At 48.7% G+C, this 14,809-nt stretch overlaps 1 protein-coding gene across 1 annotated transcript in view; it reads left to right on the forward strand.

The window, feature by feature from the left end:
* IGF1R (insulin like growth factor 1 receptor) overlaps positions 1 to 14,809 on the forward strand; it is a 305,476-nt gene that overhangs the window by 258,506 nt on the left and 32,161 nt on the right. The window contains exons 8-15 of the mRNA XM_070358355.1: positions 715 to 953; positions 3,566 to 3,733; positions 3,865 to 4,069; positions 7,385 to 7,668; positions 8,932 to 9,068; positions 9,547 to 9,706; positions 13,646 to 13,748; positions 14,245 to 14,315. Of these exons, the coding sequence (XP_070214456.1) occupies positions 715 to 953; positions 3,566 to 3,733; positions 3,865 to 4,069; positions 7,385 to 7,668; positions 8,932 to 9,068; positions 9,547 to 9,706; positions 13,646 to 13,748; positions 14,245 to 14,315 (1,367 nt within the window). The remainder of the gene's footprint in view (positions 1 to 714; positions 954 to 3,565; positions 3,734 to 3,864; positions 4,070 to 7,384; positions 7,669 to 8,931; positions 9,069 to 9,546; positions 9,707 to 13,645; positions 13,749 to 14,244; positions 14,316 to 14,809) is intronic.

Raw genomic sequence — 14,809 nt, forward strand, 5'->3', positions numbered from 1 at the left:
AGTCACTCATCCGCCGTCACGACGATCGGGAGGGGTGTGTGAATGCCGGTTTCAGAAACCAGTGGCTGTCCAGCCCTTCCATCTGAGGGGCATGGGATCCCTGCCCAGCTCCGCATCTGTGCAGAGCCACCATCCTCTTTGACAGTTCTACCAGTGCTCTGGCAGGGTCGGCTGGCACTTTCCCCAAGGGGTTGACATTAGTGTCTGAGATAACCTGGAAACTAAATATTTGAGTGTGATAAAAATACTTAAGCAATCAGAATTGTTTGTGAGCAAATTAGATTTTGGAGGCTGTACTTGAGAAGCTGTTTTTCTGTGACAAAGGCATTTTCCTCCAGAAGTTATTCTTATCAATAACTGATGTTTGCATTAAGTGACTGCCCTTGTTTTTTATGGTGAAAAAAAAAAAAAGCACAGTGGGAAGAGAGGGAAAGAGTATTTGTATATACTCTTCAGGAGCAGTGTTTCCAATCCCAGTAATTACAGAACTTAACTCTTCCTGAGGCAGAGGGTTTGACTCTATAGTACATAGAGAACCAAGTGAGACCTGGAGTCTGGTAGCTTACTTTGATTCTATAAAGATCTAATTGCTGACGTGTTTTACCTAGAATCCCCATTATGGAAAGTGGAAGGGGGGACACCCCAGGGAGGTTCTTAGAACTTCAGTGTTAGCACCATAAAGCACTGTCTGAGCTTCGCTGACTTGTGTTTCAGCCCCTTTAAAAACGTCACGGAGTATGACGGGCAGGACGCCTGCGGCTCCAACAGCTGGAACATGGTGGACGTGGACCTCCCGCCCAACAAGGACGTGGAGCCCGGCATTTTGCTGCACGGGCTGAAGCCCTGGACGCAGTACGCCGTTTACGTGAAGGCCGTGACCCTCACCATGGTGGAGAACGACCACATCCGTGGGGCCAAGAGCGAGATCTTGTACATTCGCACCAACGCATCAGGTACCCACGCACGGCCCTCGCTGTCCCCGCCTCATCAGCTCACGTTCCTCGCTCATGATAAGGTGTAGTCAGAGGGCTGTCCCTGAGCTGTGCCCATTGTCTCCCCCCGTCCTGGGCCAGTGTCTCTCATTTATATGCGTTCTTAGTATATCAGTAGAATACCTTAGCAGTATCATTTTTTTCTCCCCCTACTCCCAATACCCCAGCCTCTTCCAGGACATCTTCTCTGGACTTAGGACCCTCTTCCATCATCATTCTGATTGTCCTGGACCAGTGAGCCCAGGTCAAGGTGCTGGGTTGGTTTCTTTGGGAGGCCCCAACGGGATACTGTCCCCTAGGCTCCCCTTCTTGTTTATTTGGATAGTTGGACCTCTGGGAACTGAAGCCCTGCCGGTTGGTGTTCCAGTTTATCTCGGGCTCACTGGCTTCTCACCTTCATCCCGTAGTGCCTAGGGTTCCAAGAAAACAAACACAAGTTGGAAAGCATGAGAGGAACCATGTGGTAGACACTGCAAGTGACTGCTGATGAAAATGTGCCTCCTTCTCCCCTGATCCCCATTTTCTAAACTACCTCATTTCTCAACTCCAGAATCTGAAACTAACGAGAGCAAATTTTTGTGTCAGTTTTCCAAGTGTATAAATACCAGGTTAGAAGTAGGGAAATGCACATCATTTTAAAAGGCACTTAAACATTTTTTGATGATAGCCATTGTTACAATGCGTAGGCTGTTACAACACATACAAGCTAGCACAAAGTGAATTTAAATGGCAAAGAGGGAGAGGAAAAAATGTTGGTCAGGAAATCCTTTTGCTCATGTTCTCTTGCCTCCTCCTCCCCTCCCCTGTTCCATCCCAATGCTCTTCTAAGTGGCTATGATCATGTCACTGATGGTACAGCATTTGTATCAATAAATGTGATGCAGACTTCTGATTCTAGGCCTGGGATGATGTAGCAGAGGCTCAAGGAAACAGAACAAGTTGTTCAGCCTAAAAATTTGGAAGTAATTCATTGTGACTAATTTAGGGAAAATAAAAATCTTTCTTTGCTATGACCAGTTCTTAAGAAACTTGTTTCCTTTCCCCAAAGATGGAAAACAAAGCACTGCACAAGTTGAGTCCGTTGGCCCCATCTGGCGCCTGTCCTTACAGGTGGTGGTCAGAGAACGGCTTAGTCCTCGGCTCCAGTTTTTTTGTGACACCTGTTGTTGAAACATCTCGGGTCCGCTGTGTGTTTCTGAAATACTTATTCTAGGAAGCACTAAAATGGCCTAGCATTTAGTAGTTAAACATTTTCCCAGAGAAAGTTAGCATTAGTCATAACTTTTTCCTAACGTGTCCTTCCCTACAAGTGTTCAGAACCTCATGTATATGTTGTCCCTTAAGCTTTCAAATGTGAAAAGGAGCTTGCATAGGAAGCTCAGCTTAGTGCTCTGTGATGACCTAGGGATGAGATGGGGATGTGTGAGGGAGTCTCAGGAAGGAGCGGACATGTGTATACAAACAGCTAATTCATGTTGTTGTAAGCAGAAACTAACACAACATTGTAAAGCAATTATACTCCAATTATGAAAAAAAGCAGCTTACATGACCACATTGCTTAAGTGGCACGTAGCGAAGGTGTTTTTCGCACTTTGGTAAACCTACCAAAATCAATGCTTTTTCTGTGAACCTAATGAAAACAAGATTTCAGTGGTCCCTGGGTGCATTTGCCCTTTATACACAATTCAGCTCTGGGTTTGGGATTTAGGGGCAATAGTAAGTACAGTTTGACCAGATCCTTATGCTTTGCCTGTAAATCGATATTCTTTTGATGGTAACAAGAGTCCATGACTTGAAATCAGGGCTTTATGTGTGTTCCAGGTATTTTTAGACTTCTCATAGTCATAACTCCATACTTCCACTGATTCGCGGTTATACAGTTGTCAGATTTACAGACCCTTTTTCATCGCCTTCTCCTCCAGAGCCCCCTGTGCCCCGCCCCACACCCTCCATCACCCTTTTTACGTCCCCCTTTCATTTTGGCTTTTTTCCTTTTTTTTTTTTTAATCAGAGATTCAAAATCTCAAATAAAATAGAAGTCAGTCAGTTTTTTTTTCTAATTTAAAAAAATTTTATTTTAATTGAAGGATAATTGCTTTACAATATTGTGTTGGTTTCTGCCTTATATCCACAGGAATCTGCCACAGGTAAACCTATGCCCCCTCCCCCTTGAACCCCCTCCTCCCACCCACACACACACAAGGCAGTGGGTCTTACCATTTGCTGACACTGCCCCGAGTTAGACGTCTTGGAGGATGGCAGCGCTGATACATGAGGACGGTCCAGCATTTGCATTAACTGTAGATTCTAAGTCGGTCCTCCCAACCCCGGCTGCGCCCCACCGCCCTTTGCCGTCGACTGCTCAGTCATGTTTGTCACCGCGAGATGCCCTGAGAACAGATGCTATAAAGGGAAAGTAAGACAGTTGGGAAAGGAGGTTCGGTTGGCGTCTTGTGTCTGTGTTCACCAGCGTGTCCTGTCCCGGTCACACTCTGGTGGGTTTGCGCTGAGTGTCTGGCAGCCTGGCTCTCGGCTTCCTTGCGTTTTCTGACGCGTCCTCTGTCCCCTCCCAGTTCCTTCCATCCCCCTGGATGTCCTCTCGGCCTCAAACTCCTCTTCTCAGCTGATCGTGAAGTGGAACCCGCCCTCCCTGCCCAACGGCAACCTGAGCTACTACATCGTGCGCTGGCAGCGCCAGCCCCAGGACAGCTACCTGTACCGGCACAACTACTGCTCCAAAGGTGAGGGGGAGGCCGGGGCGGCGTCTGTGGGGAGTGGGCGGCAGCGGCGGGCCTGAGCCCGGGGGTGCGGGCTCTCCATTCCCGGCAGCCCGTGTAACTTGGCTCGCACGGGGCCACTCTCTTCCGAGCAGACAAAATCCCCATCAGGAAGTACGCCGACGGCACCATCGACGTCGAGGAGGTGACGGAGAACCCCAAGACCGAGGTGTGCGGCGGGGAGAAAGGGCCGTGCTGCGCTTGTCCCAAAACCGAAGCTGAGAAGCAGGCGGAGAAGGAGGAGGCCGAGTACCGCAAGGTCTTCGAGAACTTCCTGCACAACGCCATCTTCGTGCCCAGGTACCGCCATTTTCGTGCCCGGGTACCGCCATCTTGGTGCCCGGGCACCGCCATCTTTGCACCCAGGCCCCACGTCCTCCGCGGTGCCGCCCCCCCCACCACAGCCCACCTTGCGCAGGTTTGACAGCCCGGAAGTGAGGCCCCGGGGGCCACCACAGGGCGGGCGATCGGCTGGGCAGGTGGGCGCTCGGCCCTGTCAGACGGGCCAGGAGCTCGCAGCCTGCGCTGTGGGGGCCTCAGGGTGACAGCCGGCCAGCCCGCTGTGGGCTCAGGGAGCGGCAGGCAGCGGCCACGAGCAGACACCAGCAAGTGAAGGAGCCGGGGTTTGGGCCCTTCCTGCACCTCCCTGCCGGACTCCCAGCCTGGCCAAGAAGGGGCGAAGTGAGAAGGAGAAACTGAGTCAGTTATGAAAGGGGCTCCACTCCAAAGCGTAACTGAGCACCACAGGGTCCCTTGAAAAAGTTTGTGAAGCCGTGCCAAAGACAGCCTTTCCAAGACAAACAGCTCAACCCCAGAGCATCTATCTTCTCTGTTGCTCCAGCCGCCACTTCTGCCAAGTGGGGACAAAATGGAGGAAAATAAATGTGTAGAGCAGAATTATTCAAGTTGCCAAAAGCTGGGAACAACCCATGTGTCCACCAGCAGATGAAGAGATGAACCAATGTGGTCTTTCCCTGCGGTGGAATATTCAACCATGTAAAGGAATGAGATTCTAAACAACAGGAATGAGCCTTGAAAACACTATGCTGAGTGAAAGCAGCCAGATACAGACATGTGTGTGAAATATCCAGAACAGGCAAATTCATGGCAAAGGAAAGTAGATTACAGATTACCAAGTGCTGGGAGAGGGAAAATGGGGAGTTACTCCTTACTCTGTGTAGAACTTGTTTGGGGTGATGAAAGATTTTGGTGATGGTTACACAGCGTTATGAATGTCATCATTGACACTGAATTTTACCCCAAAAGTGGTTAAAATTATAAAGTTTTGTTAGCTTTTTTTTATTTTAAAAGTTTGTTTTACCACAACAAAAAATAGTTAAAAATCAAAAACAGAGGGACATTCAACAGGGCAGCCTTGTAGTGTCTGGGGAAGGAGATAGAAACGGGGTGGTGGCTGATAGTGCCTTTTTCTTTCTGAAAAATTGTAGCACAGGGTTTAGAAACAACCTCGTGCCTGAAGTCTGGGCAGAGGAGCAGGATCCAGACCAGCGTTTTACCTGCAAGCCCGTTTCCCCACCCCCGTGGTGTCCCTGTTGCCAGCGCGTTCTCCTGGGCATCCGTCTTCTCCCAGCTCCCCACCCGCAGGGATACCAGCGGCCCCCGGCTTCTGTTTATGCTGCATTTGCTTTGCCCTCAAAGGCAAAGGTTGTAGCAACAGAGGGTTTTGAAAGAGACTTCTATTTTCTGTCAAGTGACCTTCCTGGTATTTGTATACTAGTCAAAGATAGACATTTTACTTTAGAAGTCTTTAAAACAGGAAATCGACCTTTTAGAAGTGGAGGCACTAGCTTTTTCTTTTTTTTTTTTTTTTCCAGAATAAACTCTGGGTTGTTTAACAGCTTTCTTCCCCCTCCTTTCCTCTCCTGCCATTGAAACCATAGCACCTCCTGCCCTGCCCCACCAGTGACGTGTTCTCACAGTGGATGTTAGGGCTGCTGCTCACACGTTAGACGAGATGTTCTGTATGTTGTGCATGCTTTCAAGAATCAGGAAGTTTGAGGGAGGTTAGAAAGAGCTCAAAGATGTTTTCAAACTAGAACCCAGGTTCAGTGGCTTTTCCACCACCCAGATTCATTAACAGTGAATTTGGGGCCTGGGTCTTCCTCCCAACAAACCAGGAAAGGACTGGTTCACAATTGGAAGAGGGGTACAATGAGGCCGTATATTGTCACCCTGCTTATGTAACTTATATACATCATGCAAAATGCTAGATGAACCACAAGCTGGAATCAAGGTTGCTGGGAGAAATATCAACAACCTCAGCTATGCAGATAACACCAGCCTAATGACAGAAGGTGAAGAGGAACTAAAAAGCCTTTTGATGAGGGTGAAAGAGGAAAGTGAAAAATCTGGCTTAAAACTCAACATTTGGACTTCCCTGGTGGCTCAGTGATAAAGAATCCACTTGCCGGTGTAGGAGATCGGGGTTCGATTCATGATCCTGGAGGAGCCCACATGCTGCAGAGTGACTCAGTCCATGCTCCACAGGTTTTGAACCTGCGCTCTAGAGCCCATGCCCTGCAGCAAGAGACGCCTGAGCACTGCAGCCAGAGAAAAAGCCCACATAGCACCAAAGACCCAGCACAGCCAATAAATAAGTAAATAATTTTAAAAAGAATGTAACATTCAAAAAACTAAGATCGTAACATCCAGTCCCATCACTTCATGGCATATAGATGGGGAGAAGTGGAAGCTGACTGACTTTATTTTCTTGGGCTCCAAAATCACTGTGGAGTGTGTGACTGCAGCCATGAAATTAAAAGATGCTTTTTCCTTGGAAGGAAAGCTATGACAAACCTAGACAGTGTATTAAAAAGTAGAGACACCACTCTGCCAACAGAGGTCCATATAATCAAAGCTATGGTTTTTCCAGTAGCATGTTTGAATATGAAAGTTGGACCATAAAGAAAGCTGAGCGCTGAAGAATTGATGCTTTTGAACTGTGATGCTGTAGAAGACACTTGAGAGTCCCTTGGACTGCAAGATCCAACCAGTGAATTCTAAAGGAAATCAACCCTAATTATTCACTGGAAGGACTGATACTGAAGCTGAAGCTCTGATAGTTTGGCCACCTGATGATGAAAGCCAACTCATTGGAAAAGGTCCTGATACTGGTAAAGATTGAGGGCAGGAGGAAAAAGGGGCAAAAGAGGATAAGATGGTTGGATGACATCACTGACTTAACAGACATAAGTTTGAACAAACTCCAGGAGACAGTGAAGGACGAGGAAGCCTGGTGTGCTGCAGTCGATGGAGTCGCAAAGAGTCGGACACGACTGAGCGACTGAACAACAGCCATCGAGTAACCACTCAGGGAGCAAGAGGGTGGTTTGCATGGTGAGGCTGAGGTTTGTAGTGCAGAGAAAGCAAAATAAATGATGAGGCAGGAAATCCCCATGTAAGAAAGCAAAATAAATGATGAGGCAGGAAATCCCCATGTAATTTGTTGGTTGTTATACAAGGGGGTTGAATAGCTCCTTTTATTCCAAGGTGAAGATTTTTTTCTTTTCTTTCTCTCACTCTGGCTCGAGTCAGAGGAAAGACAAGAGAGGTAGAAGCCCTCACTTACAAGCCACGTTTCTCTCTTCCTTGCAGACCCGAACGGAAGCGGAGGGAGGTCATGCAGATCGCCAACACCACCATGTCCAGCCGGAGCAGGAACACCACGGTGCTGGACACCTACAACATCACAGACCCGGAAGAGCTCGAGACCGAGTACCCTTTCTTCGAGAGCAGAGTGGACAACAAAGAGAGAACTGTCATCTCCAACCTCCGGCCTTTTACTCTGTACCGAATCGACATCCACAGCTGTAACCATGAGGCTGAGAAGCTTGGCTGCAGCGCCTCCAACTTTGTCTTTGCAAGAACCATGCCTGCAGGTACAGTGTGATCCAGCTCACCCACACCCAACCTAGTGGAGCAGACTGATTTGAAGAGACAGAGGCTGACACTCTTAGTCTCAGTCCTGCTGATTAAAGAACAGTGGTCATTTACATGTGACTTGGAAGCCCAACAGGGAATGGCATCCATGCATATCGACCCCACTCCCACCCTAGTCTCTCCATGCAAAGTACTTTGAGAGCAGGGAGCTTGATTCAGGATCGACTCTTTTCCTTCTTCTCGTGGATGTGCATTATGCATTCCCACAGCCCTTTTCTGCCAGGCCCCTCCCTAAGTTTCCATGAAATCCCCAGTGTGCGGCCCTGATTCAGAGTGAGCATCACTCCTCAGGGGCAGCTCCCATGCAGTCTTTGGTCCTGCTTGCTTAATCTTCACCTTCCCCTTGTAAGTTAGAAGCTGCCTGTGGCTCAGACAGCCACACATCCACCTTTCAGGATGGACAAACTGCAGCATTTGCTTCCCTGCAGAGCTGGCAGGGAACACAGAGTGTCTGCGTCTGGGGATGGGGCCTCCTGGGTTCGGTTCCAGCCTCTGCCAGCCAACCCAGCCTTCGTCTCCTCACCGTCCCAGGAGAGACACAGCCCAGCTGATTTCTCAGGGCTCTTCCCAGCTGGAACCTGCAGTGACTTTGCTCACCACCTGGCTTACTACTCTAAGAAACACAAGCAAGAGAGGAAGCACCCGAGCCTCCCCTGGCAGCTGGAGGAATCGCTGATTCCACCCCAGCGAGCTTGCGCTCAGCACCAGCTTCCTGGCGGCTTCCTCCCAGGCAGGCTTGAGGACCATCCTTCACACCTGCCCAGAAATTGCATCTGCCGCATGCAGATGCAGAGCACAGGCAGGGCCCAGGACCCAGCCTACAGGCTGGGGCCGCTGCTTCTGCTCACCCCGCACCTTTTCCGTGCTGCTGGTATCAACAGCATCGCATAGAAGCCGAGAACCAGACCTGAGTGACTTTAATTGCCAAGATTGTCCTCCTGTGCTTGAGAGTAGGCTTTTCTGTTGGGGGACCGGAGTGGGAAGGGAGGGTATGGTGGCATCTTGAGACTTACAATCATTAGGTTGTTCTGATTCCAAAACCCCTGCTGTGTGTGCGTGGCCAGGCCAAGAGGAGTCGCCACGCCTGTTGTCCACTGTCCTGTGTGAGGGGTTGGGGAGGCCGTTCTTAAATTAGTCCAGTGTTTCTGTCCCTCCTTGGGGGCTCGAGTCTAACTTTCTTGCCTGTTTCAATTGTTGCACAGAAGGAGCAGATGACATTCCTGGGCCGGTGACCTGGGAGCCAAGGCCTGAGAACTCCATCTTTTTAAAATGGCCAGAACCTGAGAATCCCAATGGATTGATCCTCATGTATGAAATAAAATATGGATCCCAAGTCGAGGTGAGTCTGGACGCTGAGCACGTGTGGGTGCATTTCTGTTACAGGTGTGGTGTACATTACTCCGAGACACAGGGCACCCTGGTTAGCTGAAGACTAAACAATGGAATAAGGAGGTGAGGCAGTGAGGACTTAGGTCTTTCTAGCAGCTCTCTGCTCTTTGAGGAATTTTCACAGTGTGCAAGGAGCTGGCTTATCCTTACCCCCCAAGAAATTGTTTCTTTACAGAAAGTGATCTTTCAGCCTAGAGACTGGTCTTAATAACTTAATCTTTCTGAAACACTTTTTGGTTAAAGTAATAAGGTCTGGTTAGGGCTTGGTGCGCTTTCAGTTCCTGGAGGACTGCCACCACGTAGAGCCGGTGTTTGCCCTTTTCCTGAGAGTCGGCGTCAGCATCAGCGGGGGGCGAGCGGCCAGGCAGCCACAGCTGTCTGTTTCCAACCTGTGTGGGGAATTGACACCTGTGTTTTATTTCTTCCAGGATCAGCGGGAATGTGTGTCCAGACAGGAGTATAGGAAGTACGGAGGAGCCAAGCTAAACCGGCTCAACCCAGGGAACTACACAGCCCGGATCCAGGCCACCTCTCTCTCTGGGAACGGGTCGTGGACGGATCCCGTGTTCTTCTACGTTCAGGCCAAGAGTAAGGCCACGGTGGGAGCCGCTGATGGGGCCGGGACGGGGGAAGCCTGGTTTTCTGATTCCCATCACCCACCACCGAGAAGAGGCACACTAATGCCAGCATCCCGTCTGGGAGCTCAGGCCGGGCAGCTGCTGCACGTGGGGTCCCTGAGTCTTTTGAGGAGTCAGCAAGGGGGCCCTTGCTCTCAGCTTGATGTATGTCCAGAGCATTTTACAAAGTACTGAATTGACCATTCTGCCTTCTTCCTCGTCAGGGATGCTGGTTGGGGCTCAGACTCAGGGCTTAGCATCCTAAGGGGGATCACAAACCCAGGGGCCTTCTGGTCCAGCCTGCTTCAGGGCAGGAGTCATCGCCATGACAGAATCCCAGGCCGAGGCTGCGCCCCATCACTGCTCGTTGGTAAAATACAGATGCGCTTGTAAAGCAGCAACGCACATTGAGAGTACACGGTACTCCTGTGGGGTGACGGGCTTCCCAGGTGGCGCAAGTGGTAAGGAACCTCCTGCCGAAACAGAAGATGTGAGAGACTTGGGTTCGACCCCTGGGTCAGGACAGTCCCCTGGAGGAAAGCATGGCAATGCAGTCCAGTATTCCTGCCTGGAGAATCCCATGGACAGAGGAGCCTGGCGGGCTACAGTCCGTGGGGCTGCAAAGCGCTGGACACAGCTGAAGCAGCCTAGCACACATGCACACACACATTCCCCATTTGGCACAGAGGCTGGGCTGTGTGTTGAGTTTACGCTGAAACCATCAACACGACAGTATTCTTAGAAGGCCATTCTATGTGAGGATTTTAGATTTTAAAACCGAGTTTTGTAAAATGTATGAGCACAAGGGCACTGTACTTGCTTGGCCAAGAAAATTCGGTATTTTCGGTTGGTGACATAAATATTCCTTGTTATTTCCATTTTGAGTTTGTACTATTTTGTAGTAGAAACCAGATTTTTAAGATTATTTTATGTTCAGATAATGGGATCAGACTGGTTGTAATACTATTCCTGACTGCTTGTTGGAGAAAAAGCGACCCCCGTGTGCTGAGTGGTGCTTCTTTTGGGTCAAGTGGGCAGTTCCCACTGCCCTGGTCCCCTCTGGCGTCCACACCCGTGCTGCTCTGGTCCAGAGTCTGAGTTATTAAACTCAGGATTCAATGGATCCAGCAGTCCATCTGGTTAGTGCCTAAAAGTCCAAGACACGCATGATATTTAGAAATCTCCAATGTGACAGATACCAAAAGAAGGATGGGGGGAAATAGAATTGCCAACCTTGAGACATCATTTTGTGAGCCTGGAACTGTATGAGGGCTAAACAGATGCTTAAACAGATCGTTCCGTCATCTGAAATGGTCTGAATTCTCCATGCGCCCCGCTTCACCTGCTCTTTGCAGTTGGAAGATGCCATGCCCTCCAGCGAGGGAACTTTCTCCGTACTCCCAGAGCCCTCCCCAAAGAGCGACTTCTTGGCCTGCTCTGCGGCCTTCCCCTGTCCACATCCATCCCTCAGGAACAGGGCCCAGGTTTAGAGGACTCGGGCGGCGCTGTGTTCTTTGAAACAGCAGCGTGGGCTTTTGAGGCACGGTGAACTTGGCTTGTTGGCGAGAAGCCGTCCTATCTGCTGTCGCCCCCTGTTAACCCTGTGGGTCCTGGGAGCCCATGGGAGACCCAGAGCCCCTCTGGTGGCACCTTTCCAGCAGGAGTTGGCAAACACCACCGGGAAATTGGATCTGTGTGCCTACTTTACTATCAAGAGGCTGTTCCTTGTGTCAGACCAGATTCCCTCCTGCTACGGTTGAACCGCCTCTCCTGTTCGGTCCTCAGAGGAGACAGAAGCTTTGGAAGCTTTCTGGCAACTGCTCTCCTTTTAGGAGCCCTTCATGTGCTTGAATACTATTAAATTACTCTTCAGGCTTTTCTTCTCCAGACTAAATAATCTCAAGTTTGGGGCCCTTTCTCATAAGCCAGTCTCAGAAACCAATTTTCCAGCTATTCAATCATTTTGTTCTTCTCTGGATGTGTTCCAGTTTCTTCATGTCCCTGTTGAAATGTGAAACTCAAAAAGAACATGGTACAACCTGACCAGTAATATAAGTGATACAAATAGAATAAATAGTCCTCAGGGAGCAAAAAAAAAAACAACCCTCCATTAGCTTCCCAAAAGCCGTGTTAACTTGCAACTGTTTTCAAGAACTAGGAAATGTAGGAGCCTGCATCCATTTCTACAGCATTTTGATAAAAATACTTTAATTAAAAAAATAGGTTTAATAGTCCTTACAGAGTAATAATAATAGTAGTATTTAGTGGCAAAGTAATTATTGATGGGGGAGCTTAATAGATGTAACTGGGTCCCCAGTGAGTTCCACCCTCATTTCCACATAGACATTTCTCAAATATCCCACAGGCGCTTGAGATGCCTCGTGCACAAAACCAGAATCACAGCTGGCACCTTCAGAATCCTTCTCCCCCCGCCCCCGCCCCCAGTTCCTCAGCTCAGTCCGTGGCCCCGTAACCCGCACAGTCCCCAAGCCAGGAGCCTCACGGCCACTGCTCCCCTTTCCTTCTCTCCTGCCGCCCACTTCTCATTCAAACCCATGTCTCATCTTTTCTGCCTCTGTGTTCTCTCAGAATCCAGCTTCTGTAGCCACCACCACCACCTCAGCTCAGAGCCTCTAAGGCACTTACTTCATGGAGAGAGTGCGAGCTGGGGTACAGGAAGCCTAAGTGCCAAGGCCAGCCCGCTGCCTGTGTGACCTTGCGGGGGACAGTTCATCTCTGTGAGTCTTGGTCATTCGTAGAAAAGGAGCAGTGATTCCCTCGCGAGGTCCAAGTTGGGCAACGCAGAACATGCCCAGGACCCCTCCCTTGGAGAGGGCAGAGTCCCCTCCCCGCTGCCAGCCGCTCAGGCTGTCCTCGGGCACAGCCAGCTCTCCCCACCCAAGTGCTATCAAGTTTACTGCAGGGCTGGAGGGCTCTTCCCTATTCCTCCTCATCTGCAGAGTGCAGTTCACGCTGCTTGGCCTGGTCAGGGCCCCTGGGAGCCGGCCCTGACTTCTCTGCATGTCACTTCCAGCCATGCTGTGCTTGGCCAGCTTCTCCTGACTCTCTCCACACTCTTGTTTCCTCCCTGCCCCCTTGAAGTGTGTGTAGTCCACTTGTGGTTCTGCTACCTGTGGGCATGTTGATTGTCAGCATCCAGCTGAATTTTCTAAGCGTGTGGATCAGTGTCCAGCCTGTCATCTGTCATCTAAGAGCTGAGCATGGTAACGAGCAGGTGTGAGCTCTGTGGTCTCAGACTGTAACTGTGGCCTCTGATGTTTAGGGGAGAATTCAGAGCAGCTTTGGTAAAGGGTGCCATCCAATTACTCTTGTTTTTTTAGGTTGTCTGTGGAAGTGTCTTAAGACAGATTGAGCTTGAGCACTATATACATAAAAAGCTATTCATCTGATTTTAGCAAATGTATGCAACTCCATTAATAGTCATCTAACTGTGTGTGTATGTGTGTGTGTGTGTGTGTGCACTCAGTCGTGTCCAACTCTTTTCAACCCTGTGGGCTGCGGCCCACCAGATTTTCCAGGCGATAATACTGGCATGGGTTGCCATTTCCTACGCCAGGGATTGAACCCAGGTCTCCCAGATCTCCTGCATTGCCAGAGGATTCTTTAGCACTGAGCCACCAGAGATTATTTTACTTGAATCCATCATTTGAACTGCTTCAGAATATACTTAGGTTGACGATAAAAATGACTCTATTTCTCAGTCTGCACTTCTTTAATACTTTTGCAAATGACTTGGTTTTCTTTCTCTTTTTTTGTTATAGCCAACTAGACTTCCTAGTTCGTGATAAGCAATAGAGGAATTCTCAGGGATTTTTTTTTTCATACTTTCAACTGAATATGAAATATGTTCATCTCCTGACATGCTGTCATTTCTGGCTTGTTTCTGCAGCGACATATGAGAACTTCATCCACCTGATGATCGCTCTGCCCATTGCGGTTCTGTTGATAGTGGGAGGCTTGGTTATAATGCTGTACGTCTTCCATAGAAAAAGGTGAGTGCCTTGGTGCGAAGTTCAGACACTTGCTGCTTCGGACTGGTTTGATGATTTGAACCTGCGTTAAGATGAACTTTTTGAGGAGTTTAAGGAAATACCTTATGGATCAGAAAATCTGATTTTCCAGTCAAGTGTTCTTTGCAGAAAAAGAGAACATCTTCTAATGATTCAACAGCAGAAATTTTTTTTTTTTTTTTGGAGTCTGGTTGACGCATCACAGATATTGCTGCTTCTGCAGAGCTTTTTCAAACATGGTATTTTAACCCTGTCCATAAAATAAGCTTTCAGTTTCCGATGAAGTAAAGAAAGAAATGTTACTGATTTGAGGCCAAGGAGGAAGCCAAGAGAGGCCTTAGGGTGAGCTGTCCTGATGGCACTCCCCTCCCCCACTCCTCTGTCCTTAATGAATCAGAACAAATAAAACGGAAGAAAGTACAAACAGAAATGTGTGGGTTTTTTTTTTTTTCTAACCTAAACTTCATCTTTTTGGCAGAAATAGCAGCAGGCTGGGAAATGGAGTGCTGTATGCCTCTGTGAACCCGGAGTATTTCAGCGCAGCTGATGGTAAGTCCCTGCCTGAGATCCCAGCTCGGGAGCTTTTGAGCGTTAGTAATTCAGGGGAAGGTGTTTGCATTGTTTTGAGGTACCTTTGACCTCAGATCTGTCTTCATTAATACTTCATTTTAAAAAAAATTTTTTTTGAGCAATTCACTGCATATGTCAAAAATTCTAGGACTGTCTGAGCTGCCCCAAGGGAATACGGGCTTCAGAGATGGATGTGGCCAACACAGTAATTCATTTATTTAATTGCCTGAAATTTTATGCTAGAATGAAAAAAGCTGTGTAATTGTCAACATCCAGTTGAAGATATGCTGGAGCTGACAAAGCAGTCCTTTTAAACTAGTTTTACCTTGAGTCCTATGTCTTTAAAATTGTCTTTGATCACCATGGCTTCTCAGCTTTTTGTATTTTGGAGATTTTTTGTTCATTCCCTCCTGACTAGGGTCTCCATGGCCCGTTCACATTCCCTCTGTTAATTACTCATGAGAGCTGTTTAA

This window comes from Bos mutus, chromosome 21 (assembly GCF_027580195.1).
Source record: "Bos mutus isolate GX-2022 chromosome 21, NWIPB_WYAK_1.1, whole genome shotgun sequence".
NCBI lineage: Eukaryota > Metazoa > Chordata > Mammalia > Artiodactyla > Bovidae > Bos > Bos mutus.